Genomic DNA, 26,185 nt, shown 5'->3' with positions numbered 1-26,185 from the left:
TGACTCAGCTTGAATTTCGGGACGAAATTCTAAATAACAGGGGGAGAATGTGACAACTGCCACTTTTCGGTAACTTTCTTGCACTTAAAGTACTCATTTTAGCTACATTTTTATGCATTTTGAACACTCAAACTACGTATTTCGTGACATACACTTAGAATACTCATGGAATACTTGCTTAGGATGCATATGATTCATTTTTATTAAGTACATTTGACACAGTTTAAACAATGTATCGAAACTACTAGAAAAGCACCTAGTAAACTAGTATTCTGACGAAAACGCAGGATCCGCAGAAATCATCTAAATGACATCTTTAGGACTTAGACGAAAGTCCAACATCTAATATATATATTAAACCCTAACTAGGAATGCAAGGGTTTGATTTAAAACCTTTCCGAAGTCCAATAACACTAAATATTGCCCGAAAAGCACTAAAAGCGACGATTTCAACACTTTTCCGCAGAATTCTGCAGAAATCAGCTTTCTAATATTTTTACAACATGTAAAAATGTTATTTAACATAGAATTCATGTGAGGATACATTCGGGTATCATCTGAACCAATAACTACATTAATTCACATAAGTTACACAACTTAGCGTTCAAACAACGTCTAACTGAAACAATTCGAAACGAATATCCGAACGATATCAAATCTTTTTTTTAGTGACCATCTAACATTATTTGGATCATTTTGGTCTAGTAATGGTCACTTAACACATTGATACACTCAAGTCCCTAACACATCTAAGCTTGCTAAAACTTTGCTAAATAATTCTAACACTTTTAACTAGTTAAATCAAGAAGCAAATCAAGACCCCCCTTGTGGGACCCACTTTTTCAACTAGTTACCATAAATATCCTAAGTTTGCAAGTGGATTAACCAAGTGGGCAAGTGGTGAATGTTGGTGAAAAATTGTTAACACTTTTTGAAGCTTAGTTTACTAGCACATTACACACACTTTACACTATAACTTTCACACACAAACTCTCTCAACCATAACCCCATTTTCGGTCAAGAACACCCCTCCCCCATCTTCATTTTCAAGCCACTTTTTGATGATCAATGTCACACCCCCAAAATCCACCATGTGGAGTATCACCGCTTGGAGGCATGACATGACCAGGATCGAGCCACAAATCATATTGAACAACGTATTTAAGTAAATATAACCAACCACAATACAATTGGTGACCAAAAGGAAGTTAACCAAGTTTAATTTAAACAGCGGAAGCATAAGACGTTAAACCAAGAAAAATTGCCGTTTTTAACAAAGTCTTTACAAGATTAGAAAGTTGGTCTTTCTAAACATAAAAATTGACATAAATATATATTTTGGTAAAATATATATTTAGTGAACATATCAAGTATGTGCTATGTGTTTATTATTTGTATTAGTTATATATAAAAGTTAGGGACTTGATAACAATGACTTAAATAAATACAAGACATACTTACAACTAAAGACTTACAAGAATACATATAGACACACTTGAAAACAACTTACAGACATTCCGAGCTTTCGGACACAACTTATGGTCAAAACGGACGACGGACAAATCTATTAACATATCACCATTCCGAGGAGTTACTACGACGCTTAGGCGATCATTCGACGCGAATACATATAAATCACCAAAAACAATATCCGGATTTTTTGAAACTTATAAAACCTATTATGTTTTTATTAACTAAAACTTGGTGATTTTTATATAAATTACAAGATTTTACTAAATGAGCTTATATTCACAAAATGGACTTATTTTTACTATATGGGCTTATTTTACATATGGGCCTATTTTATATAAATGGGCTTATTTTTTATTACAAATGGGTTTATTTTACATATGGGCTTATTTTATACAAATGGGCTTAACTTTCCTAAGTGGGCTTAACATAAATACATGGGCTAAGCCCAATATCAAGACTCATGGGCTAAGCCCAAAACCCAACATATGGGCCAAGGCCTAATACCTTTAAGCCCATTAACATTTAGGCCCAACACTATTTAGGCCCAACACTATTGAGGCCCAACACTATTTAGGCCCAACACATTTGGGCCCAATAACATGAATTCTTGGGCTAAGCCCAATGACATAAAATTGATAAAAATTACAATTATACAATTTACTTATACAAAGACACGAAATCAAGAAGACAACACCCGATGATACAACTCACAAGATACAAGATTACATATATATATATATATATATTTGGTGAAATATATATATAACAGTTTACCAATCATTCATCTAATACACAGTTCAAGGAACAATAAAGACATACAAGTCTTGCGCATATTTAAGACACAAGACTTGTACTCAAGTCATTTACAAAGACCGAAGTGTCTAACAAATATAGAACGTTTGTAGGTCGTGACACTATTCAGGACGACCGTACGTCAGATCACAGTTACTTACCATTCACGGACGCAATTCTGTGAGTTCATGTCCCCTATTCATTTTAAATGCTTTACAACTTTACAATTATCAGGGAAAATACATGTTCAATTGTATGTTAAGTCATGGAATGAAACACCTTAGATCATGTGCGATTAGGGTCATACATCTAAGCACCATTAATCCAGTTTGGACCTAGGTACAAGTGGTTAGATCTAATGGGTTTTGGCGAGCCCCACTCTTGGTCGTGGACCCATACAGAATAGTGCGTTTGTGTCCCAATCGATGGTAGTCGACACGAAATCGTCTAGGTTTGGATTGCTTCCTAATTCGTCACACATATTAATGTCCTCGCGAAACATTAATGATCAACGATTTCATTGACGCTTTACATACTACATCATTGCATACAGATACATCTTATACAACTCACATTTTATGGATACAGTTTATATAACTCACATTTTATGGATACATTTTATACAACTCACATTTTACAGATACATTTTATACAACTCACATTTTACAGATACATCTCATACAACTAAACTGCATGAACTCGCCAACTTTTGTTGATGTTTTCAAACTTAACATGTATTTCAGGAAATTAGTGGACCACGCAGACATTTCAGTCAAGGAAAGCAAGTATCAAGACTCCATGCCACCATTTGAAGGGTTTGCCCGTTATATACCGCCTCTTTGCGGTGATATAGTGGTCAAAGCCTTGACATTTTAAGACTTACATTTTGACGTATAAAACAATGACAACTTATTTTCATTTGATGGTTTGTAACCAATACATTTAACTTATGTTGCGTTCTTTTGAAATGATTATGAAAATGGCATTGGAGCTTGTTTTTATTCATTTAGTATGTTCACTTATATTGTTATGCAATGAGAACCGATCAGATCACACCTCGCGCTTCTGCTATGAGCGGGTGTGACACAACCCACTAATGCATACAATTGTTTGAAAGAAAATATAGAGTTTAAAAATGGCAGAAGGTTTTAGAGAGAGAGAGAGAGCAGGGAAGGGAAGTGGGGGGTTTTATCAGTGGTGACTGGTGAAAGGTGTGAGCTGTTTATCATTTCGACACATTTCATTTTTTTTAATTTTGAAAACTTCAGTTTTTATAATGTTAAGTAGTGATAATACCCGCGAATTTCGTGGTGTTTAAAAATGATATGCTTGTTACTTTTAAAAACAAAATATTTTGTTGATCATAAATAATTTGTACGCATGGTCATGAAGACCGTGAATGTCTAAACAAAAAAACAAATGTTGATAAAACATTAACAACATTAAACATATAATAAACTAACTTGTATTGTACTCAATGATATGTGATGTGTTAACCATATGAAAACGCACGTTTTGACGTATCCGATTGAACTCAATGTATCATATAGTTGCATTGCAATTGGATCAAAACATAACGTAAATCGAATTTATATCGTACAATCATAACGTATTATACGCGACCCGACTAATTCGAATTTATATCGTCAAGCCCAAAAACTCTCGAGGGGATCAAAGTGGCATTTACAAAGTTCATGAAAATTTAAGTGGTTAAAAATTGAATTTCCTAAACTTAAGGGCTAAGAAAGGGTAAAGATTAATTTGATAAAGTTTTAGGGTAAGAAGGAAACTATAACAAAGTTGAGGCTGAAAAGAAAACTACGACAAAGTTGGGGTGTCTAAAGCAAACAATTTGTAAAATAGAGTAGTGGCTTATGAAACTTTGAAGGTACAAAAGTCAAGAGTCTAAAATTGCAACATCGTAAAAGTATAGGGGTAAAGGGAGGCAAAGTCGGTGGGGTTTCCTCCGACTTTGTCTTTTAAGTTATAGTATAATATAATAGAATGTCTACTTTTGGAATTTAGATGACTCACATGTAACGGGCTGACTTACTATAATGATAAATAAATGTGAAAATTGGCTTTAGCCCACTTGTGTTTTACATTAACTTAGTTAAAACTTACCAGTGCTAATACCCACGAACTTCGCGGTTTTAAGAAAATGATATGTATTTGTGGTTTTGACAAAAAAAAATTATACGTTTAATGTTAAAAGTTTGAATCAGTTCCTTAATACTTAATATCAGTATACTTAAATAAGGGAATGATTCAATTCATACAGACTTTAATATTTTGAAAAATGAAAATCCTTATGTAACGTGAAAAAATAAAGAAATAAAAAGACTTTACTATACATTTTTAGCAACTTTAACTATTGGTAAAAGAAATTTAAGGGTTATTAGTCAACCATATAATAAATTGGTTAAGTAGTGTGATGGCCAAGTGGGGCTAGCTCACTTGGTAGAGGCTCTTGCCTCTTAGTGGGGGTCTTGGGTTCAATCCTAAGCAAGGGTGAGTTATTTGTAAATATAGAAGTTTGGGAGAGTAACGTTAGCCATTCAAAAAAAAAAAAATATATATATATATATATATATATAATAAATTGGTTATGATATTAGAAACGATTTTATGGCTAAATAAATAAATTATTTTAAATATAATATAATGTAAAATTCATCAAACATACTATGACTGATTTTAAATTATATTATATTTTTTAGTAAATATAAAGCGTCAAACATAGAATACATGGTTTTAATATTAGAACCCATTTTATGACTAAAAAGTTATAAATAAATCATATGGAAAAAAACAAAAATGACCCTACATAAACACATAGCTTGTTGCGATAATATATTTTTTTTAACAACAAAAGAAGATTATTCTTACTACCAAAACAAAACTTAGCTTTGCAAGCAGCTAAGCCAAACAGCCCAACAAAAGACGCCGCAAAGAAAGAAAAACAAACAAACATCCATCTACACACCTACAAACAAAAAAAATACAACCACTGCCTCATTGAGCAAACCACTCCAGCATACACCATTAGAAAGAAAAAAAACACAGCTAGCTGGAAATCAATACTTGCAAACCCGTTCCAGTTTGCGAGATTACTACCCGTAACCTTCGATCTTTTCAACGTCTACCAAAAGGATGTTCTTTTATGTCATTTTTTATTCTGAACTGTGAGGTGTTGCGCTCTTTAAAATTCTTGTCGTTTCAAGCAACTTAAAGTCACCACGCCATTAACAAAAAAAATAGCATAAATGCCTTCCTTTCTAATATTCGAAAGCCCCGAACCGGGAGGATATGCTAGGAGCTGTTGGACGGAATCCAAATGAGTTAGAACCGGAACGCCAAGGCACACACATATTTGCCACCAAACGAATTTTGCAATGACGCATAAAGAAAAGGACAGGATAAAATAAATAACACACCTTGATGATGTGTATTGCTCTAGAAATTTCATTCACACATGAACTTTTATGTTAAGAATACTCCATGATCTTTGTCCTAAAAACACATTTTGTGTGAGGCTTTTAAGTGAGCATCCCAATCAAGCCCTCCATCATTTGGAAGCTGAAACAAAGTACAAAATAAGAGATTGCAATTATATTTTAGAAGTAGAGGTGTCAAAATAGGCAGTGCAGGTGGGTTGTGGAACGGGCCGTGTCAAAATGTGTAATTTCATAGCGGCTAAAACAGGTTGGGTTGGGTTGAACTTTGCCATTAAAAATAACACTTTTATGAATAGATGGCATGTCAAATACGATATACAAAAATGATATTACTTGTTTGACCCATTACAAACCGAATCAACCTATTCATAAGGAAATGAGCCGGAATTATCACATCTACATAAATGTTGAACCAAAGATAAGAAGAGACTTACTGCAACTTCACGATAGCTAATTCCAAAATCTTTTAAGGAACCTAATCAATTTTATATCTGACATAAACCCGAATACAATTATACAACCTGCATCTTAAATGAAAAAATGAACTAAATATTATGTGCAAAACACATGACCATGTGAGGATTATACCTTGTATGCATCCATGGGTATGAGAGAAACTTGATCAAAACATATTTCTCCTTTTCTAGTCTTCCCTTGTTCAATATCGTGCAAATGAATAGCAAACAAAAATGGCTACTTTAGAGTAGAAAACATTTAAGAATGCGTACCAATACAATAGAAGTTATTCTAATTCACCATGTTTTTACTCATAGCTGACGAAATGATGATCCCACCCAACCTGACTTGTGCCAAAAAAAATGTCATGCTTAACCCATCTTACCAAAAAATGACCTCTTTGACCAACTGTACCATAAATTGATTGATGACCCACCTAGGGTTTCATTTTTTTTATTTTGAAATTTATATTTCCACAAAAGTGAAGATTACCAAAAATTCCATATCATATACTCTCCCTCTAATTCCATGAAAATTCATCAGGTCAATTTGTTAAATACTAAGCAGGAAAATATTATGCATACATTTCAATTACAAAAACAAAGCCCTATAGATCATAAAAAGCTAAACATAGTAAAACTATACCTTCGCGTAATAATCTTTTCAGAATAGGACAACGATCTGATGCCCTCCCAAATCGAAAGCTTTAAACTTAATCTTCCCAATACTCAATTCTTCATAAGTTGGATACTGTGTAGGCTAATACTGAACTCAGACCATCATCCATCAACTAAATCCGTTGAAAAACAAAACCGATTAGTGCTTGATATTAAAAGTATCAAACCAACCTTAAGAAACAATAAGATTTGTTTTTAGCATAATTTATGCATACACCATTAGCTTACATGTATTATATATAAACTGATATAAAAAATCAAAACTCGACAAAAGATATTGTTTACCTTGTCATAAAATTTGGCTTCAAACTTCCCCGCACGATGATGGTTGTGGTAACAGCAGATGCATCCTGGCCACCCCCAAGCACCACCTGAATACACAAGTACAGAGGTTAAGAATGATTTATTAAGGCAAATTTAACCCATAAATGATGCCCGAACCCATTCTGACCCAAAGTAGCTTCAAATTTGGACCATTTTAAATAAGTATCAACTCAGAGTAACAAAAATACTAACTGAAGCAAAAGGTTGAATACGAATTCAACAAACCTCGTGCATGATGAGTTCTTTCACGACGTGGGTAGGCACTTGCTGCACGACGTACTTGAGATTGGTAAATCCAGTGGTTGGGGTAACAATGTGAATGTGTAAGAGGTTTAACGTGAAGGTCAAAGGAAAAAGATAGAAGCCTACAAAACTTGATATGTATCCTTGATAAAAAAAAACACATTGCTGATGCGATTAGGTTTAGAATATATTATATATATGTATATAATTTATCACCAAGATAGCAACCAACCTCGTTTTAATTGATTAAACTGCTAATATGGAATTTGCTGAGAACTAAATGCTACACCTGGTGCCCTATGGCATATACATATACACTAAAATAACAAATTAATAAGATGCAATATCATCAATTTTGAAAAATTAGCAAAATAATGCCCTGGTAGGTTGAACATGTCATTTGTATTGATGTTCTAATCAGTAATAAGATGTTACTTGGTAGCTAAAATCAGCAATAAAATGGAAGTCGATACTGGTGGTTGCTAAAACTTAAAGTGCATTTCCATGTCGTGAAGTTTGCCCTTTTTGACCCATTTGACATAAAACACAATCGCAATCAACCCATAAAGATAACAGGTCAGTAGCAAGGTGCACCTCTATTTTTTTTTTAATTTTTTGGTTCCATAATACGTGATAATCATCAATAGTTCACGAGTTTATGCAAAGTGCACCTGTAATTTTTAAATTAAGAATTTTCAAGTTATTTGCTTCTTAGCAAATAAAATTTTCAAGTTATTTGCTTCTTAGCAAATAAAATATGTGTAAAAATTAGTTAGAAGATATGGATTATGAATCATAACCTAAAGAAATGTACCTATCTAGCTCAATCTTGAGATTTTGTTTCCTCTCCAATTAAATTGAGATCAATGGTAGATGTCTGGTTGCCAAAATGCAAGGGGACACACTTTCTCGAATTCACTAAAATTCTTTTGCTTCAGTTGAAAATTCTCAAAAACTGCTTGCAATAAGGACTACTCGATCAAAATCATAGTCGCAAAATTGTTCAATATTCTCCCTAAAGGTTTCATAAGCACCCCCTTAGATCGATATGCTTAAAAAACAAAAAAAAAGTTCAAAAATTACCTCAAGAAACGTATGATGAACCTGTCAAAGCCACCAACAATGGATTATGCTTCTAGGCACCTCAAAATGGTTCTATAACCTTTTCTCTTAAAAAAGCTCGCATTCACCACTCAACAATCAAAAACTCCAGTGTAAAATTTTTATATGGTATAACTACATATCTAAATATATTAGGTCAGGGCCAGTAATAGTTTGGAATTAGAAAAAAACAATTGCATAGAAATAACTTATTCAATTAAATTCTCGTAAGTTATATACAATACCATATAGCCAATCAGTACCACAAAACTTATTTACACTGTTTGTCATCAACCTTTGAGATAACCAACGTTGATTTACATTTGACAAAATCAAAGGCACATGTATCATTTTCCTGCATGAAAAAGTCCATCCGGTTAGAGCATACCTTTTGAAAACTCAGATTATATAATGTTTAGATGTGAATAGAGGTAAAAAATCAGAGTGTGTGTTGTTGCAGCAACTCCTAAATTTATTTGACCTATAGATAATCACTAAGTTATACCAAGATTCACTATACCAGAAGTCTGATAAAGTAATAATAGGAAGATTTAGAACACACAAAGATCCATCACGTGGTTCATACATATTGCTCAATTATCGACCACAATATCTACATCAACCAGTAAACTAATTAAGAAAAAAAAAAGTCACAAATATTTAAAGAAGTAGAAAGAAAGAAATTATACCCTAAACCCAAAGAGCAAGAAGTTCACTTTTTTTTATTTCCAAACGCTTAGTGTGGAACCCTAGCCGCCGCATAACCAACTATCTCCACTCAACGACGTTGTCGGGTTCACAGTGGAACCCTAGCCGCTGGGGAAACCAATTCCAGTCTCATCTAATCAAAAATGGACACACATAATACTACCTTCAGATAACCCCCCATGTGATTTTATCATCTTTATCAAAATTTAACAATTTATATAATAACCCTAAGATTAGGAATACTACTGAATCAAAAGAGATTATTAAAAAGTCCTAAAATCTTATCATAACCCTTTAACTTATAATAAACACAATCTTAGGAAAACTATAAAATCAATATGATATATGGACCGAAGTGAAACAATCGAAAACATTGATGTTAAAGTAAACAGATCGGGATGCTACCTCTATGGAAGAAATCCGCGGAGTTTTTTGTAATCTGCGACAGAGGAAGAGACGAAGATTGACATTGGAATGATAAAATCAGTATGTTTAATCCAAGATGCAGAACCCTAGATATGAACGAATACAAATACAAATACAAAAACAATCAAAATCAAAATCAAACTTGAATGTTTTCGAATAATAGAGAAATAAACATGATTAACAGAAAGAAATCATAATCTAACCTTATTGTTGAAGATTTCCAGGCGACGATTAGAGATTTGGAATCTTACCTAGAAGATTTGGGGAGAAAGTAGACTGTTGTGAGTTGGAAGCGTGTAGAAGAAGATGAAACCCTAATCGGAGTTGTCGTATTGGAGAAGATGAAAATGGGGAAACAAAAGGACGGGTTCTTTGTTTATATATGGAATGACCTGAATGAGTTATTCGGATCCCGCGTGGGTTTCACATCAGGGAAATGAAAGGATTAGAAAAATGACGGGAAAATGTGATTTAGAGGCCCTAGATGGGGGACATGTGTCCCCTAGGTATGACTTTTATTAGGTTGTAAAGATTAATAGGTTATTTTTATTTTTATTTTAAGTTGGAGCTATGATTTAGGTGTCAGATTAATGAAAATATTTTGTTAGTTTATTTTTTAAATGTTAAAAAAAGTAGAAGATTAAAAAAAAATAAAAAAACATAAAAGTGGTGGGGTAGGATCATCTAGGACCATCCTCCATACCCTCTAGTTTTGTGGGATGGACCATCCTTGGGAGGACTATGACGTGGCACCTACGTGACGGATCATCCTCCCTTGGAGGACCATCACCATACCCTCTAGCCTAACATTAAAACAAAGGCCAACGACTGTTAGCCTAAAATAGACACAACCACTAATAGTTTACAAAGAAGTCATATGCCAATACATTGCAAGTTAAAAGTTTTCCAATCGTTCCATGTCAGGGCAAGAACCTTTGCATGATTTCTTAGCCACAGGAAAGATAAGACTCTAATCTCTTCAAAGACACTATCCAATGCTGGTCGTTTTTTACTAAAGACCACTCCATTCCGCACCTTCCAAATACTCCATATCACGGTTTGTATAACTGTGTACAGTGCTTTCTTCCACTTTATTGATCCACGGCTATGCACCTGAAGCTCAAGTACATCTTTAGCTTCAAAAAAGAAGCAAGGTGGGAGCCTACACCAATGAGACAAACAATCCCATATTTGTTGTGCAAACTGACAATCCGCAAACAAATGGTCCGAAGTCTCTTCTGGTGCGTCGCACAAACTACACTGGATATTTGGAATATTAAACCATCTTTTTGCCAAGGCCGCCTTCGTGGGGAGTCTATCTAAGTGAAGCCTCCATGACAGGAAGCTCACTTTGAGCGGGGTCCATCTCTTCCACATAAAAGTAGACGTAACTCCTGCTGCACCAGCCGCCTACATATGGGACCTCAGACTTTTAACTGAAAAAACCTGGTCGGGCAAAGTGTCCAGGTCCAACTGTCCTCTCTATCTGTGAGCAAGACAGAAGAGATCGATGACGACAACTGTTGTAGCTCCCTGATTTCATCTGCTGAATACGGCGCACGGATCCACTTGAGGTTCGAATTACACATTCCATTTACCCGCTTAAACATTTCCGATATTGCAACGTTTTTCTTTTGTTCTAGGAGGAATATGCTGGAAATTTGACACACAAAGGCACGTCGAACATCCAGCAATCCTTCCAGAATGCTACCCCTTGACCTAAGCCTACCACACCTTTGAAGCATCTATCGAATTCAATTCCCATAGTTGTTAGCTCATTTGTTATACTTGCCATTTGTTTCCATGGTCCGGCAGCCGATAGCTTTGCAGGTATACAACTCCAAGATCTAGCGTTTTGATGTAGGCACCATATTACCTTCCTCCATAGACTATCTTTATCATTTTTAAACCTCCACCACCACTTCCCGAGCATAGCAATATTTGTTTCCATCAACGAACCAAGGCCGGTACCCCCAAACTCTTTTGGAGCCTTTGTGTTGTTCCATACTACCCAAGGCATTCTTTGTCTATATGATGTCATCCCCCATAAGAAATCACGTCTTAATTTTTCCAACTCCTTCAAGACTCGTTTCGGAGCTTTAAAAAGCGAGAAGTAGTACGTGGGTAGGGTGTTTAACACAGACTTTATTAGGGTCAATCTCCCGCAATAAGCCAACGTATTTGCTTTCTTCTTCTTCTTCTTCTTCTTCCACAATAGTTCCAAGGCTTCAAACAGATCTTTAAATGTCTTTAACAGATGTTCAGATTAGTGTTCAAGATTCACTTATCTATGAGAGGAGAATGCTTTATCAACTGTTTATATCTTGATCAGAAGGTCATGTTTTGGCTTTAGAATATCATATGTTCTTTTGTAGGTCCAACACGTGGATACTATCTAACCAACGAAATCTACCCTACTTGGTCAACGTTTGTGAAAAAGTTTCCATACCCGTCGATCCGAATGAAAAGAAGTTCAAGAAATTGCAAGAAGGGGTGAGAAAAGATGTGGAGCGTGCTTTTGGTACGCTAAAAGGAAAATGTGACATACTTAGGAGACACATATGTGCCATGATTGTAGAAAAGATTATGAGCGTGGTGTATACGTGCATCATATTGCACAAATTGTGATCTTAAAGGACAACGGAAAATCGTTCTCATCGGTCCACATCCGGGATCCTGTCATCGAACCCATTTTTGACAATTCGCGAGCTGATGGATCGAGATACACATTATCGACTAAAAATTATCTTGTTGTCCATCTTGCAAATCAAGATCTATCGTACCTCGAGGAGGAAGACGAGGAATAGTTTCGTTTTATATCTGTATTTTTTCGTTTTTTTATTTTAATTGTGTATTTTATGTAATTTTATTAGTTTGTTTATTTTAAGTGGTTATCTAATGAAATACATTTTTTGAATTATTTAAATTAAAGACAAGGTTCAAAAGAGCAGTCACTGTTTTATAGTGCAAAGGTACTTTGTATTCAATTAGATATGACGAGATAAATGTAGGGGTAATTTTATAGAATAATAACCAACTTTCAACTTTGTTCTAATTAGGTCACTCATTCATATTTTTGTACCAAATAGGTCATTAAACTTTCAAAAGATGTTCTAATATTATGTTTCTTACCTAGATAGGAGGTTAACATGCCTATGTGGCATTATTTTTAAATTTCTTTTTTTATTTTATGTTGATGTGGGTTGTAAAAAGAATTATATACATTCATAATACAAAACAAAAACTCATATCAAAACCCACCTGCAACTTTCCGTCGTTGATGCCGGCATCCCAATTTGATACATATAACTCCATTAATTAATTAATCCAATGCCACTTTTGAGATTATTTTCCTTCTATTTTCATTCTCCAACAACGACATAACACCCGACATCCCCACACTCAACGTCCTTCAACGTGTACCAAGGTTGACTCACCGTTGTTTCATCTCTGTATCCAATGGCGAAGCTTGACGTTTACTGGGGTCGAAAATGTATATACCCAAAAAATTCTATAGAACTGGGGGTCGAAAATGTACATATCCAAAAATTTCTACACGAAAACTACATATATAACACTGCTGAGCGAAAAGTTCGGGGGTCAGGCACACCCGGCCCCTTCAAAGCTGCACCCCTGTCTGTATTGTCTCCGACTCCCGACACTAAATTCATCTCAACCTCCAAACCCTTGAAAAACCCGTCGCTAAACTCGTAGGAGACCATCGCTCTCCACTCATCCAGGTCACCAGAATTGTACCACGTGACGACGTTCTTGATATTTAAGTTGATTCTAAGACGGAAAGCGTGTGTTGGTGATCCGAACGATTTTATTTCGAGTGATTAGTTGGTGATTAGGGGAAATGGTAGAAGGTTGAGTTTGGATTATTAGGTGAGTAAGGGTTGGGACCGGAGTTCGGTGTCAACGGTGAAACAAGGGAGGTCTAGTTAAGAAATAAACTATGGTTTCGGTACCATAGTTCATCAATTTGTTGGATTATCCAATAATATAATTATTTTTTTTATAATACACATAAGCATATATTAAAAAAAAAAGAAAAAAACCGTCAAATAGACATGTTAACATGCTATATAGGTAAAATACATAGTATTAGAACACCATTTGAAAGGTTAGTGACCCGATTAGCACAAATAGAAATATGAGTGACTTAATTGGAACAAAATTGAAAATTGGTTACTATTCTATAGAGTTTTCCTGATAAATGTATTATCCTTGAATGTCCCGTCAAATGAAGAGGGTGCTACGTTTTATGGGCGTTTTTAACTTCTTTGAAAAGTTAATCACGTCACAAGCAATCCCAAACACACTTTTAAGAAAGTTAATAAGGCTATAGGGTGTGGTTGGAGCCCCATGGGGCTTTATCAAGTCCACCTAAGCTTCACATAGAATCCAACTCAGCCATGAAACCTCTTTTAATTTGCATGGTGTGGATAGAGCCCTATATTAAAGAAAATTAAAAAAAAATAAATAAAATTTCATTGGTGCAAAACAAGTGGGTCCCACCTATAGAGCCCCTTCCAGCTTGTTATCATGTTGGCGAAGGATCAATGACGCCCCGACATAGCGCCAGGGGTGTGGGTCGATGGCGCCGTGAAGCGCTATAGAGTGCCAGCTGGGTTGGGTGGCGCCCCCACACCCTCCAGCCTAAGTTGTCCCAAACACCCACTATATGGCCGTATAACATTTTTGTCGACGAAGACAACGATCGCAAATTCGATTGAAACGGGATCGACTGTGACTGTGAGTATCCGAATAATGATTTCCTTCTTTCTATGTTTCATCTTCTTTCGTTCATGCTCTGCTTCTCTTTAAATCCTTGGAGATTCTGTCTGTGTTTACTTATCATCATCATCTAGTATGTTTAATTTCTATGCTCCATTGATTCCACACAACTTAAAAGTAGTTTGATTGAGTGGATCAGTTGGTTATGTTGAACAATTTTTAGGGTTTATTGTCGTAATTAGCATTTAGCGTTTTTTATAAGGTATTTAATCAGTAATTGATTTATAATGTTGACATATTGCATTTCAGAAATGAAGTTGACAGTTCTATGCTAACTGGTCATAAATCTCGTGTTGAACCGCTGCTTGGATTGATTAATTCCATAAGATATTCGTCTTCAAAGAGCATTAACCAGTGATTTATTTGTCTGTTTTTGTCTTGGTTATTGCTGGTTTTCAGGTTTGTAACACATTCTTGAAAATAGATACAATACACAACAATTGCATGATTGCTTTCGTTCACGCTTAATGCATTCGGCACCGCACGTTAGATACAATCTGAACAGGTTAGAAAGAATGCAGTTCTGCCTTTTAAATGTGTTATTTGCAGTAATTGGAGGTAGCATTCGGTTCGGTTAGGTTGTCTAGCATGCCCTTTAAAAGGCCTACACCTCACAGGTTATAATGTTTAAGACATCCAGTTAGTATAGGTTGCCGCAATATGTGTCACCGTTATCATTATCTACAACCTCGTATGCTAAAGTTTTTGCATCTTCTGTCCACTTTATCGAAAACGATATTTTGCATTTTGCGTTTTGTACCCTCATGGTATGTGCTGACAATTTGATTGTGTTATGGGATTAGAAGCAATCGCTATGACATTATATTATCATTAGTTTGATCGTTCGTGTCACAGACCAACCTTTTGTCAATGTTCCTTGAGACAATAATATATTCTCTTGAGGGCCGTTCGAGTAAAAAACTAAAACATTATGCTGTATAAATTAATGATCTGAAGCATGTAAATAATTATGGATTTCTAATTGCTTTCCGGTTCTTGTTCTATCCTAATCGAAGTTTGTCTCAAAATAATAATAATTAAATCAAAAAGCTTAAAACTAATAATAACTTGAAATTAACTATCTGACTCAAGATTATCTTGAACTTAAGATAATCATGAAAGAGGAGGAAGAATACAACATGCATGAATTGGCATTGCCTGGTGGAGGAGATGTTGGGTCAAGTGGAAAATATATAATTAATATGGAAAGAGGTGATATCGTCAAGAATACCATCATCATGAGCAAAAAACAAGTATGCCCATCGGACTTAGATTGGGGAGAGAAAAGAGCATTCTTGGTTTTGAACTCCCAAGAAGTAGCTAATGTTCCATGTTCAAAGGTAGAAGAGAGTGCCTAGGGATGAGGTAGGTAATCAATAAGGTTTTCGCTTTTTGTTGGTGATGTTGTGACCAGACATAAAAAACCTCAGTATGCCCACAAATGCACTGCTCAAATTTCTTACCATCTTAAGTATAATATAATATAATGTTATTTTGATTGCCAAAATAATATGTGTGATTGTGAGACTGGTATATGGAGATATGATAGTCCTAATAATTATAGAGGTATGCAAAAGAACGGGTGACCAGATTAAGAATACAAAGCATTTTATCTTGGGTAGCTAATAACTTTCAAGGAAGCTATATGCAATTACTGCCTCTTTTTCTTGTAGTTTAACCACTCAATATTATAACTGTTAGCCGCCTGCCTTAGGAATTCAACACATTATTTTCTTATTATACTTGATCCTTGATCTAACATAATCAGATTCCTTCTCTTGTCTTGACCTACTCGTCTTGAAATCTGTAATAAGCAACCAATTATACCTTTATTGGCTACTATGCTGTCAATTATTTGAAGTTTTTTTTTTTCTAAATTTACATCCATGTGTAGTATGTTTGTTGCTATCATTTATCGTGCGTGATGTGTGCTTAACAAATATTAGTACCTTTCGAAGTAGTATAATTTCCAAACAACATTATAGGAAAAGGAAAACACAACCTTCCATTTTAAAAAAAATGGCTTTTGTGGATCATTATATACCACACGTGAAACTTTTAAATGACTTCTAAACGAAGAAGAACAATAAAGCGGACTCCTTTTTTGAGCTATTATCTATATTTAGACATTTATGATGAGAAATAAACAATTTGTTATGTACCTCATCAAAACGACAACAGGTGAACAGTTTTAGCGTACATCATCAAAATGGCTCCTCCAAAAAAAGGGAAAGCTAAAGCCAAGTCAACAGAAGTACCACCTTCTAGTAACAAATTCCCTGCGTGCATGCGTTTCATTCCTCCATCATCTGTCGCTGTCACCATACATGCCAAGCCTGGTTCTAAAGTTGCCACCATCACAGGTCTTTTTTTTTAACAAACTATCGTTTCCCTGTGAAGTAGTATATTTCTTTGAGGTCTTCTCTTCTAAGTCTGTTGCTTGCAAAATTAGATTTCGATGATGAAGCTGTAGGAGTACAAATTGATGCGCCAGCTAAGGATGGAGAAGCTAATGCTGCACTCCTTGACTACATGAGCTCGGTAAGCCTTTTGCCACAGTTGAATTATGGCACCACTGCTATACCTTTTTTAGTATGCATTTGTTTTGAAAGAATAAGCAAAGCCATGGCCTTTTGATTTATGAATAATTTGATATATAAAAGCTTGAATAATATCATATTTAACCAAAAAAATGTTATAGAAAATACAACCATTTTCATATTTTTGACATAAAAACATTTCTCTTATGTAAATCTTTTAGGTTATAATTTAGGAAAATGAGAAGGGTATAATGATAACATAGATCGTCTTATAGATAAAACTGGCATATATGAAATTCTAATGGTTTTGAAGGGGTATATTTGATATTAATATTTTTGGTGATATTGTTGCAAGTTTGTAGGGGATGTGAAATTTACACTTTTATTTAGGTTCTTTAATTGAAGAGCCTTGAATATGGTGCACTAGTTATAGTTAGATATAGCTCAAGACGTAGTCTATTTTTTTGTGTATAGTAATTTTTATATAAATAGTAGTCAGTACCCTGAAGAGAAAAACACAAAACCATTATCCAATATCTGATTAGGAGTATGAGGGCCTTAATTCTTGGCACAAGGCTGAATCCTGCCCTGATCAGGCCCTTGCTGCTAATGCCATAATACTATAGTACCTTTGTGAATCCACTGTCTAACACGGCAGTATTGTTGAGGACCCTATATTTATTCATGACTGTGTTCTCTTTGATTACCTCCTTTTCTCGCAATGTCTTCATCGAACTCCTTCTGTTCATCCGAGGAACCAAATCTGACTGAATCGTGTTCTGTTCCGTTTACCCTAGATTGGATTCCTAGGCATTTATGTGGTTCACTCATCCATGGCCGAGTAATGAGATTTTATGATGTTGAAGTTGATGTAAAAGGCGCGCCTCAGGGCCTTGAGGCAACACTTCACGCACATATCAAAATTAGGACTATCGCACTAGAAGTTTAGAAGATGATGACCTTGAGGAGGCTGATATGTAACAACAACTAAACGAGATGAGGGAGGTGCAACTTTTGGTTGTACATATAGCCTATTTGGTTTTACATAGAGCAATGCCTCGCTTACGTGAAGCTCTTTGTTTGGTATAATACCAAGTGTTAGGTTTGCTTGCTTACATGAGAGACATGCTAATAGGGACATGATTATACCTTGGTTGCAGTCTCAAGCTAAAAATTTCCTTTCCTCATTAAACTTTATTAAATAGTTATTCATATTTAACTTACTTAGATGAGGTCTAATAACAACCAAACCACCTCCATTGGTGTTGCCATGTGCCATGGGCTTATATTTATTCAGCATCTTAGTGCCTTAGTGATAGAGATCAGAGTGACCCGACTGACCCAAGTTAGTGTTGACTGTTGACCCGCTGGGTGCTCTCGACCCTACCATCTTTAACAACTAAAAATTCTTACACTGCAAGCTTTAACAAGGGAACACAAGATTGCTGGAGAACACACACATGAAAAATAAGGAACCCTTGTAGTTTGTTACTTTGATGATAAAATGACCAAGACAGAAATATGAAACGAAATACCTGAGACCAGAACTGTTTAAAAATACGATTGCACCTAAAATCTTAAGTGTTTAAAGTGACTAAGTGAGACTGAAAGGTTTGGTTTTTTTTTTTTTTTTTTTTTTTTGGGTAAAGGGTTACCCCGGTTAATTTTATATCACACCAAAAGAAAAACAAGTGAGAAGTAAACACACTTCTCAGTTCTCCTGAAAGACATGCCTAACAGGAGTTAAACACAGAAACAAAAACAACTAAACGACAACCAAAACACCCATAACAAAGACTAGCCAATACAAGGGCACATACGAGATAAAGAAAACAACCAAACATCAACCACAGTCGTCATCTGCCATCATCAATCCCCGAGGGAGCATCCATTGCTGTAAAACTTGTGCCGTGTGATACGTCCTCTTGAACCACATCGAATGAAGCTTCAGTCGAACAGTACCAAGAATCACCTCCACCAGCTGGTCTTTGGTCCTTTTTTTGTTCAAGAAGAGTCTTCTATTTCTCTCATTCCAAACGAAATATGCTGAAGCACTTACCACCCTCTTAGCGATAATATGAATAGCCGATGTTGAAGTCGAAATCCCCACTAAGAAATCCATGATTTCATTCCAAATGTTCCTGACCGAATCCATACCAGCGAAAGCTTTAACCCCATTCCACACTTGAGCCGAATAGTCACACTCAAAAAACAAGTGACCGTGGGAGTCTGGACCAGAAGTACACAACGAGCAACACATCAGACTATAGACTATAGTTCATATTACCTGAAGATTGCCAGCTACTCATGATGTCCTGAGTTTTCAATTTCCTATTGACTATCAACCACATTATGAAAGAGTGCTTAGGAATAGCCTGCGAGAACCACACTACACTCCCCCATGGAACCTCGGCATCTTGCACCCGAATGTCTTCCCAAACTGTTGATGTATGAAATCCATTTGAGTTCCTTGCCTCGACTTCCAAACTACCATATCTTTACGTGTAGGGTGAAGATTGAAATCATGAACAGTACGAAGCACCGGAAAGCGATTGAACCAATCGGACGGCCATCTCCACACCCCATTCACACAAACATCCGCTAATTTAGAATTAAGATTAAAACCCGCATTTGCTATCAAACGAGGGGTAACGATAGAGATAATCGGACACACCTCATGCCACTTATCAAACCAAATTTTCGTATCCGTACCATCTCCAACTAAAGTCCATATATACTCGCGGACGATCGTTCTCAGCTGAAGTATTTTCCTCCAACTCCAAGTAATACTGTTCCTTATTGGTAATTCCCACAAAGTCTTATTACCAATACGATATGAGTGAATCCACTTTACCCATAGGGACTCACGATGAGTAAGCAAGCTCCAGATATGCGAAACCATAAGGGCATTATTCATGTCTTCAACTCGACGTATGCCCAGCCCCCCTTCACCTCTAGGAAGACAAACCGTTTTCTAACGAACTTTCTCTTTACCTTTTATCTTATTGCCTTGAGACCATAAGAAGCGCCTCATCACATTTTCGAGATCACATATAATACGCTTTGGTAAAATGAAGACCGAGGCCCAATAAATATGCATAGATGCCAACACAGAACGGATTAATTGCAACCTACCAGCAAACGAAAAACATTTTGCTTTCCAGTCTGTAATCCGAGCCTCCATACTTTCAACAAGTCTTTTGCAGTCTTTATACTTCAACCGAGTTGATATGAGAGGAACACCCAAGTATCTAACTGGGAGTTCTCCCTCAACAAACGGCATTATGCTCAAAATTCTCGCTTTCACCTGATCCGTAACATTGCCAAAGAAGATAGTACTTTTCATGATGCTTGGAACAAGACCCAACATGGCGGTAAACTCCTTAATAGCCGACATTATGACTTCAGCCGATTTATGATCACCTCTCGCAAAAAGAAATAAGTCGTCTGCAAAACACAAATTAATAATTCTTTGTTTTTCACACTTATTATGAAGACGAAAATCATTTGATATCGCTACATGCTTGTCCAATAATAAGGTGAGAACTTCCATAACCATCGTAAACAGATACGGCGACATCAGGTCTCCCTGTCGAAGCCCTCGTTTCCCTTTAAAATACCCAAACAGGTTCCCGTTAATGGATAACGAAAACGAAGTAGAAGTTACACAAGCCATGATCCACTTCACCATCCTCGAATGGAACCCAAATCCGATCAACGTCGCTTCCAAAAAGGACCATTCCACTGTATCATACGCCTTTTGGATATCAATCTTAAACGCACATCTAGGAGGACCCACTTTCCGATGATAATTATGCATAATTTCTTGTGTTAGTAAGATGTTATCTGAAATTCGTCTTCCCGGCACAAATGCTGACTGGTTAATACTAATAATATCCGCCAAACCCTTTTTCATACGATCACTAACAATCTTGCTGATGCATTTGTATAACGTGTTACAACACGATATAGGTCTGTAATCCGTGATAGAAGACGGGATAGGGAATTTGGGAATTAACGACTCTATTGTGTGATTAAGTTGTTCAAGCAATTTCCCATTGATGAAAAACGCTTTCACAGCACGACACACATCATCGCCAACCACATTCCAAGCTCTTTTAAAGAAAACCGACGTATACCCATCCGGGCCTGGAGCCTTATTCCCAGCAATGGAAAATATAGCTTTTTTAATCTCTTCATCCGTCACCTCTCGCACCATATACTCAGCTTTTATATTTGTCAACTTTGTTCGAAAAAGATTTGGAGCAGGATGCACATTAACATCCACAGTCGATCCAAAAAACTTCGAGTAATGATCGACCAGGGCCTGCTTAACCATATCTCCCGCAACCATGTTACCCGTATCATCCTTTATAGATGAAATCCTGCTCCGATGATTCTTTGCTCTAACTACATTATGGAAATACTTGGTATTCGAATCTCCCAAGTCTAGCCAATCTACTTTAGACTTTTGCTGTAGAAATAAACCTTCATCCCGAACCGCCCCCTTGTAAGATTGAAAGAGTTTGAGAGTTTATTCATTAAGTCACTATTTGTCGGATCAGTGTCAACCGCAAACTGGCATTCATCCAACTCCTTCCTTGTCCGTTTTACATTCTCATGTAAGTTCCCTTGTTGATGCATGAGTTTCCTTAATGGATTCTTTAGCAATTTCAGTTTCCTCAGAACCTGAAACATACACACTCCTTGAACCTCCATATCCCAAATACGTTGCACTTCCTCCAGAAAACCTGTCTTGTCCGCCAACAAATTCACAAACTTAAACGGTCTCGGTTTATCTCTAGCAATACTCGGTAACTTAAGTATCGCTGGAGTGTGATCCGATAACCTACACGGGTGGAAACAGGCCGCAGCCGCTTGAAAAGTATCAATAAATTCAGAATTACCCAGCACTCGGTCTAGCTTCTTAAACACCGTTCGTTGCTTTTGCTGTTTATTAGTCCAGGTAAAGTGAAGCCCCGAACTGTTAACATCCATCACTTCAATAGAGTTAACACAGTCTTTAAAATCAATCATTCCTATATTACTCGAGGAGGCACCCGACAAAGTATCATCCAGAAATAACGTGCAATTAAAATCCCCCATGAGAACCCACGGCTTGTCACGCATGAAAGAATGGTGCATACACAAGTTACTCCACAACTCTCTCCTATTTTGATAGTTTTTTTCCGCATAGACGAAAGAGCAAAACACAGTTTTTTTGTCAACTTTAGAAACAATCTGCGTATGAATGACCTGATCCGTTTGAGCTAGAACCATAACGTCTACCACATTCCCATCCCATCCCAGCAAAATACGGGTACCCTTATTACAATGACCAGCATTAGAAGCCCAATCCCACGAAGAACTAATTTTTTTGCAAACAGACTCTACATTAGATGCATGAATATGAGTCTCCAAAAGCGCACAAACCTGAAGATGGTGTTCCACCATTAATTGCCGAACCTCTTTCTGTTTGAAGGGGTGGTTCAAGCCCCTTATATTCCATGAAGCTATGCTACCCATTTAAACTATCTTGACCGGGTGTGCTTGCACCCTTAGATTGTTTTCCTTCTACTTTCCGATCCATAAACTTAGGGATTTCTGATAGCAGTTCATCAACATCCACATCACCCGCTATAACATCAGGACCAGACGTTGTACCTCCCTTCCTGGTAGCCGCCATATGAGTATCAGGTTTACCCAAAGTGTTTTGCGCTAAATTGTCCACCCCCTCATCTTGTAGAACATCAAACGGGTTAGAAATCTTCACCTGGGATGTTGTTGCATAATCCCCACTTGATTTATTTCTATTAATCCGACGATACACCAACTTAGGTTTTTGATTCTTCAGCTGAATCCCTTGCTGACTTCCTTTTTTGCTCTTACCCTTTGGTTCCTTAAATCCCTCCATTCCTTGATTCGACCCCCCCCCCCCCCAGCTACTACCTTAGGTTTTTTTGGGCACTCATTAACATCAGGTCCAAAGACACAACACGTACTACACTTTAACGGCTCCCAATCATATTCCACTTTGATTTCAGCTTTCGAATACCCATTGCCTTCTAACGACGGAACAACAATCTTAATACTTCTTTTCAGATCATCTCCCGCATTAACTTCGATTAGGGCCCTTGCAAAGCTACTCCTTCCCCACGACTCAGCACACATCGTAGACGTACAAGAATCCAACATTTTCGGCACACCTATTTTTGATGCCAACAAACTTAACCCATCCTCAGTAAACGCTGTCAGCGGAATGTCATGCATCTTCACCCAAAGTGGTATAGCCGTAATATCTTCCTTTACTAACGTAGTCGAAGGAGTCCATTCATTCAGAATAATTGGAACATTACGTATCGTCCATGGACCATCCTCTAGCAGTTGTTCCATGCTCCTTTTCGTTTTAAACTTGAAGAAAAAGAAACCCTTCGAATTCATCATCATCCTTGTTAATCCATATTTCGCCCAAGCATTCTTGACCGACGAAATTGGAATTACCACATCGATTCCTTCCATTTTCTCCAAAGTTTCCATCGGTCGAAAATTCACCTTAGTTACTTCCTGTTGTTTTTGAACAATCTTAGCAAATGACAAAGGTTTCACAGCCGCATTACCTGACTCGAGCTGCTATCATTCATATTCAGATTTATATTCCCTAACCCAGGGTTTTCATGGGAATACGCTGGGTAATCATAATCCTCAACAGGTTTTGACTGAAAAGAACCCCCGCTCCCCTTATATTCCAGATCAACAGGTTTTGAAATAGCTTCTAATCCATCAATGACCGAAACATTGTTGGTCGAATACATACCTCGTCTAGGCAGCAAAGGAATACCTTCTATGTTAGTAACTCGTAATCCGATTCCAAATGTCCAAATCGGCCTTTGGTTTTTTGTTGTAAACAATAAACTTGATAAATCAACGATTTTTGGACACCGTACAAGTTTGTAGTTTCTAAGCCACTTCTTGAAATCTCACTTTTGAAAATTGAAAATGACATCAGTGCACAAGATTCCTTTTTACTGTTCTTTCGTTTTCTTGCATGTTTCTTTATATTTGGTTTTGCTGCTGTTTTCCTATAAAGGTTATAGGGGTCAAAAAGAGGCAGGTTTCATTAGGCGCAGGCTCAAAATCAAGGGACAAGGTTCTAATAGTTGAAGGGGTATCACTAGAGGCCGTGTACAATGCTCTGGATAGGGTGATACATAATCCATGATGCAGGAAATCGACCTAAGGTTTGTAACTTATGCTTGACAGCTTCCTAAATTATGAATCTCGTAACAAGTTTTCAATTAGAGTTCATTGTGTCCCTAAACATAGTCTGGATTCTCAGAATCTTTTTTTATTATGGTATGTGGCTTAGAGGTGGCAAATGGGTTGAGTAACGGGTCAAAAAGGATAATCTTATTGCAGTTAAAAGGTTCTATTAGGGTATGTGACTTAGAAGTGGCAAAGTTTGGCCGCCCCGAACCACAAGATTTATGATTTATGAGCTAAATAGCTAGGTTTTATTACAAAAAAGGGGCAACTTTACACAAGACTAACCAAGTTTCCCAAGTGTATCCCTAAAGTCACTCAAGCATTTTTTGTTCCAATGTTTTCATTTTTTTTATAATTGTTTGGAAAGTTGTTATAGCAACCAGGATTCGTATATGTTACATGTAGGCCACTTACTTTTATTTTTATTTTTTTTTAATATTTATAAAATAAAATTGACAAGATTGGAATTTTTATGAAAGTTGAGTGAGCTTAGGGGAACAAGAAAGTTTTGAGTGACTTTAGTGGGACATTTGGGAAACTTGGTTACCAAAATAATCTTACTTTCTTTATAGTTCGATCAAGGAGGGTTCCCTAAATATAGTCTGGATATAATTTCGGAATATTTTTCGTAAGGGTATGTGTTTAGAGGTGTGGCAAAATGAGTGGATTGGGTAACAGGTGAAAAGGGTAATCTTTTTGCGGTTAAAGTGCATGGAACCGGGTCGGGCCAGGCCAACCCACCAACATTTATGTCTAAATAGGTTTTATTACAAAAACTTAGTACCAAAATAATCTAACCTTTTTAATAGCACGGTTAAGGAGGGTTCCCAAATATAATCTGTACATACTTTGCTAATTTTTTTTGTTAGGATATAGTCGCATAACATGTGAAAAAGGGTAATAATCTTTATTGTGGTTAAAATGGTTGGGACTGGGTCAAGCTGACCTACAAACGTTCATGTGCTAAATAGTTAAATCTTATTCAAAAAACTCTTTTGGTATCAAAACAATATAACTTACACTAATAGTGCAATAAAGGAGGAGGGTCTTATGCGTCTTTATACATTTTTTTTGTCTTCCAACCTGTTTAATAACTTGACCCGTTTTCTTTTAGTTAAATCCGTTAGCTTAATCCGTTTGATCTGTTAAGGCTGGAAGATAAACCAAATCATTGACAAATTGGTTGAAATAACATTTACTCTTTTTTTCGCTACAGATACCATACGCGGTATGGTAGTGAGATTGAGCAATGCAAGATTGTCTCAAGTCGAGAATAAGTTGTGGAGGCAGTGCATCGTCTATGTCGAGATTGAGACCAAGTTGTTGCTACATGTGGTTAAGGTTTGGTACTTGTTCCATGTAAGTGGTGGGGAATCAATCTTTAGAGTTTGTTAATTATATACAAGGCAAGTATATGATACCCACTAAATGTAATGGGTTTCTATATTTATTCTAAAGTTGAAGTTGGGAAGTTAAAGCTGTGTTTCCTTATAATGTGTAAACCATGGACCATAACTGAAGGCTCAAGGGTGTGGGGATTATGGTTGGGCCATGATTCGTCACGTAGGAACATGAATAAAAGGCTACACCACCCTTGATTCACCATGATTCACATGGATTAAACCATGACAACCATGGTCCTTTTTTCCATTTTCCAAGATTTCTTTTTCTTTTTCTTTAGACAAAAATAAATTAAAATAAATAAGGGGATAGTGGTTTGGGTCATGACCACACCCTTAGGGTAGTGGTTTTGGATGGTGGATTAGAGAGGCGGATGACATGGCGTTGACGTGGAGAATCATGGTGATCATGAGGGTCATGACCATATCCTATAGCCTAAGAAGAGGAAATCAAGTCGTCATAAACTGTGAAAAGTTATGATGTTTAGACAAAAAGAAAATGTGATCTGTAAAGTTTGAATTAA

General features: G+C 36.4%; 1 protein-coding gene and 1 long non-coding RNA gene across 10 annotated transcripts; one reads left to right on the top strand and one right to left on the bottom strand.

Moving 5' to 3' along the window:
• Positions 1 to 5,083: 5,083 nt before the first annotated feature.
• On the bottom strand, positions 5,084 to 7,758 carry LOC110921249. Of its 5 annotated transcripts, none has more exons than XR_002582303.2 (7): positions 7,656 to 7,758; positions 7,406 to 7,566; positions 7,142 to 7,227; positions 6,312 to 6,969; positions 6,158 to 6,214; positions 5,703 to 5,844; positions 5,084 to 5,584 (listed from the first exon to the last, which is right to left on the bottom strand). It is a non-coding gene; the product is annotated as an uncharacterized LOC110921249 (long non-coding RNA). The 5 variants fall into 5 exon arrangements; XR_002582305.2 differs by having other exon boundaries at positions 6,312 to 6,522; positions 6,825 to 6,969; positions 7,406 to 7,746; XR_004886629.1 differs by having other exon boundaries at positions 6,158 to 6,244; positions 7,406 to 7,745.
• A 153-nt stretch (positions 7,759 to 7,911) lies between these two features.
• Positions 7,912 to 25,738, top strand: LOC110921248 (UPF0235 protein C15orf40 homolog). 5 transcript variants are annotated; one of them, XM_022165538.2, is made up of 6 exons: positions 14,232 to 14,416; positions 14,858 to 14,963; positions 16,640 to 16,821; positions 16,911 to 16,999; positions 24,086 to 24,236; positions 25,478 to 25,738. In XM_022165538.2, the coding sequence occupies exons 3-5, from the start codon at positions 16,668 to 16,670 to the stop codon at positions 24,215 to 24,217; spliced, it is 375 nt and encodes a 124-aa protein (XP_022021230.1). In that variant the 5' UTR covers positions 14,232 to 14,416; positions 14,858 to 14,963; positions 16,640 to 16,667; the 3' UTR covers positions 24,218 to 24,236; positions 25,478 to 25,738. The 5 variants fall into 5 exon arrangements, with proteins under 5 accessions (XP_022021231.1, XP_022021230.1, XP_022021229.1 ...); XM_022165537.2 differs by lacking the exon at positions 14,858 to 14,963 and adding an exon at positions 14,708 to 14,857; XM_035986860.1 differs by having other exon boundaries at positions 14,708 to 14,963.
• Positions 25,739 to 26,185: the final 447 nt, after the last annotated feature.

Source organism: Helianthus annuus, chromosome 17 (assembly GCF_002127325.2).
Source record: "Helianthus annuus cultivar XRQ/B chromosome 17, HanXRQr2.0-SUNRISE, whole genome shotgun sequence".
Lineage (NCBI taxonomy): Eukaryota > Viridiplantae > Streptophyta > Magnoliopsida > Asterales > Asteraceae > Helianthus > Helianthus annuus.
This window is presented reverse-complemented; position numbering and strand designations above follow the sequence as displayed.

Excerpts from the sequence above, each read along its gene's own strand:
- LOC110921248 (XM_022165539.1), top strand. The coding sequence starts at position 16,668 with ATGGCTCCTCCAAAAAAAGGGAAAGCTAAAGCCAAGTCAACAGAAGTA. Across the intron at positions 16,822-16,910 it reads TAAAGTTGCCACCATCACAG|ATTTCGATGATGAAGCTGTA; the intron begins GTCTTTTTTTTT and ends TTGCAAAATTAG. Across the intron at positions 17,000-24,085 it reads TCCTTGACTACATGAGCTCG|GTTATAGGGGTCAAAAAGAG; the intron begins GTAAGCCTTTTG and ends TTTCCTATAAAG.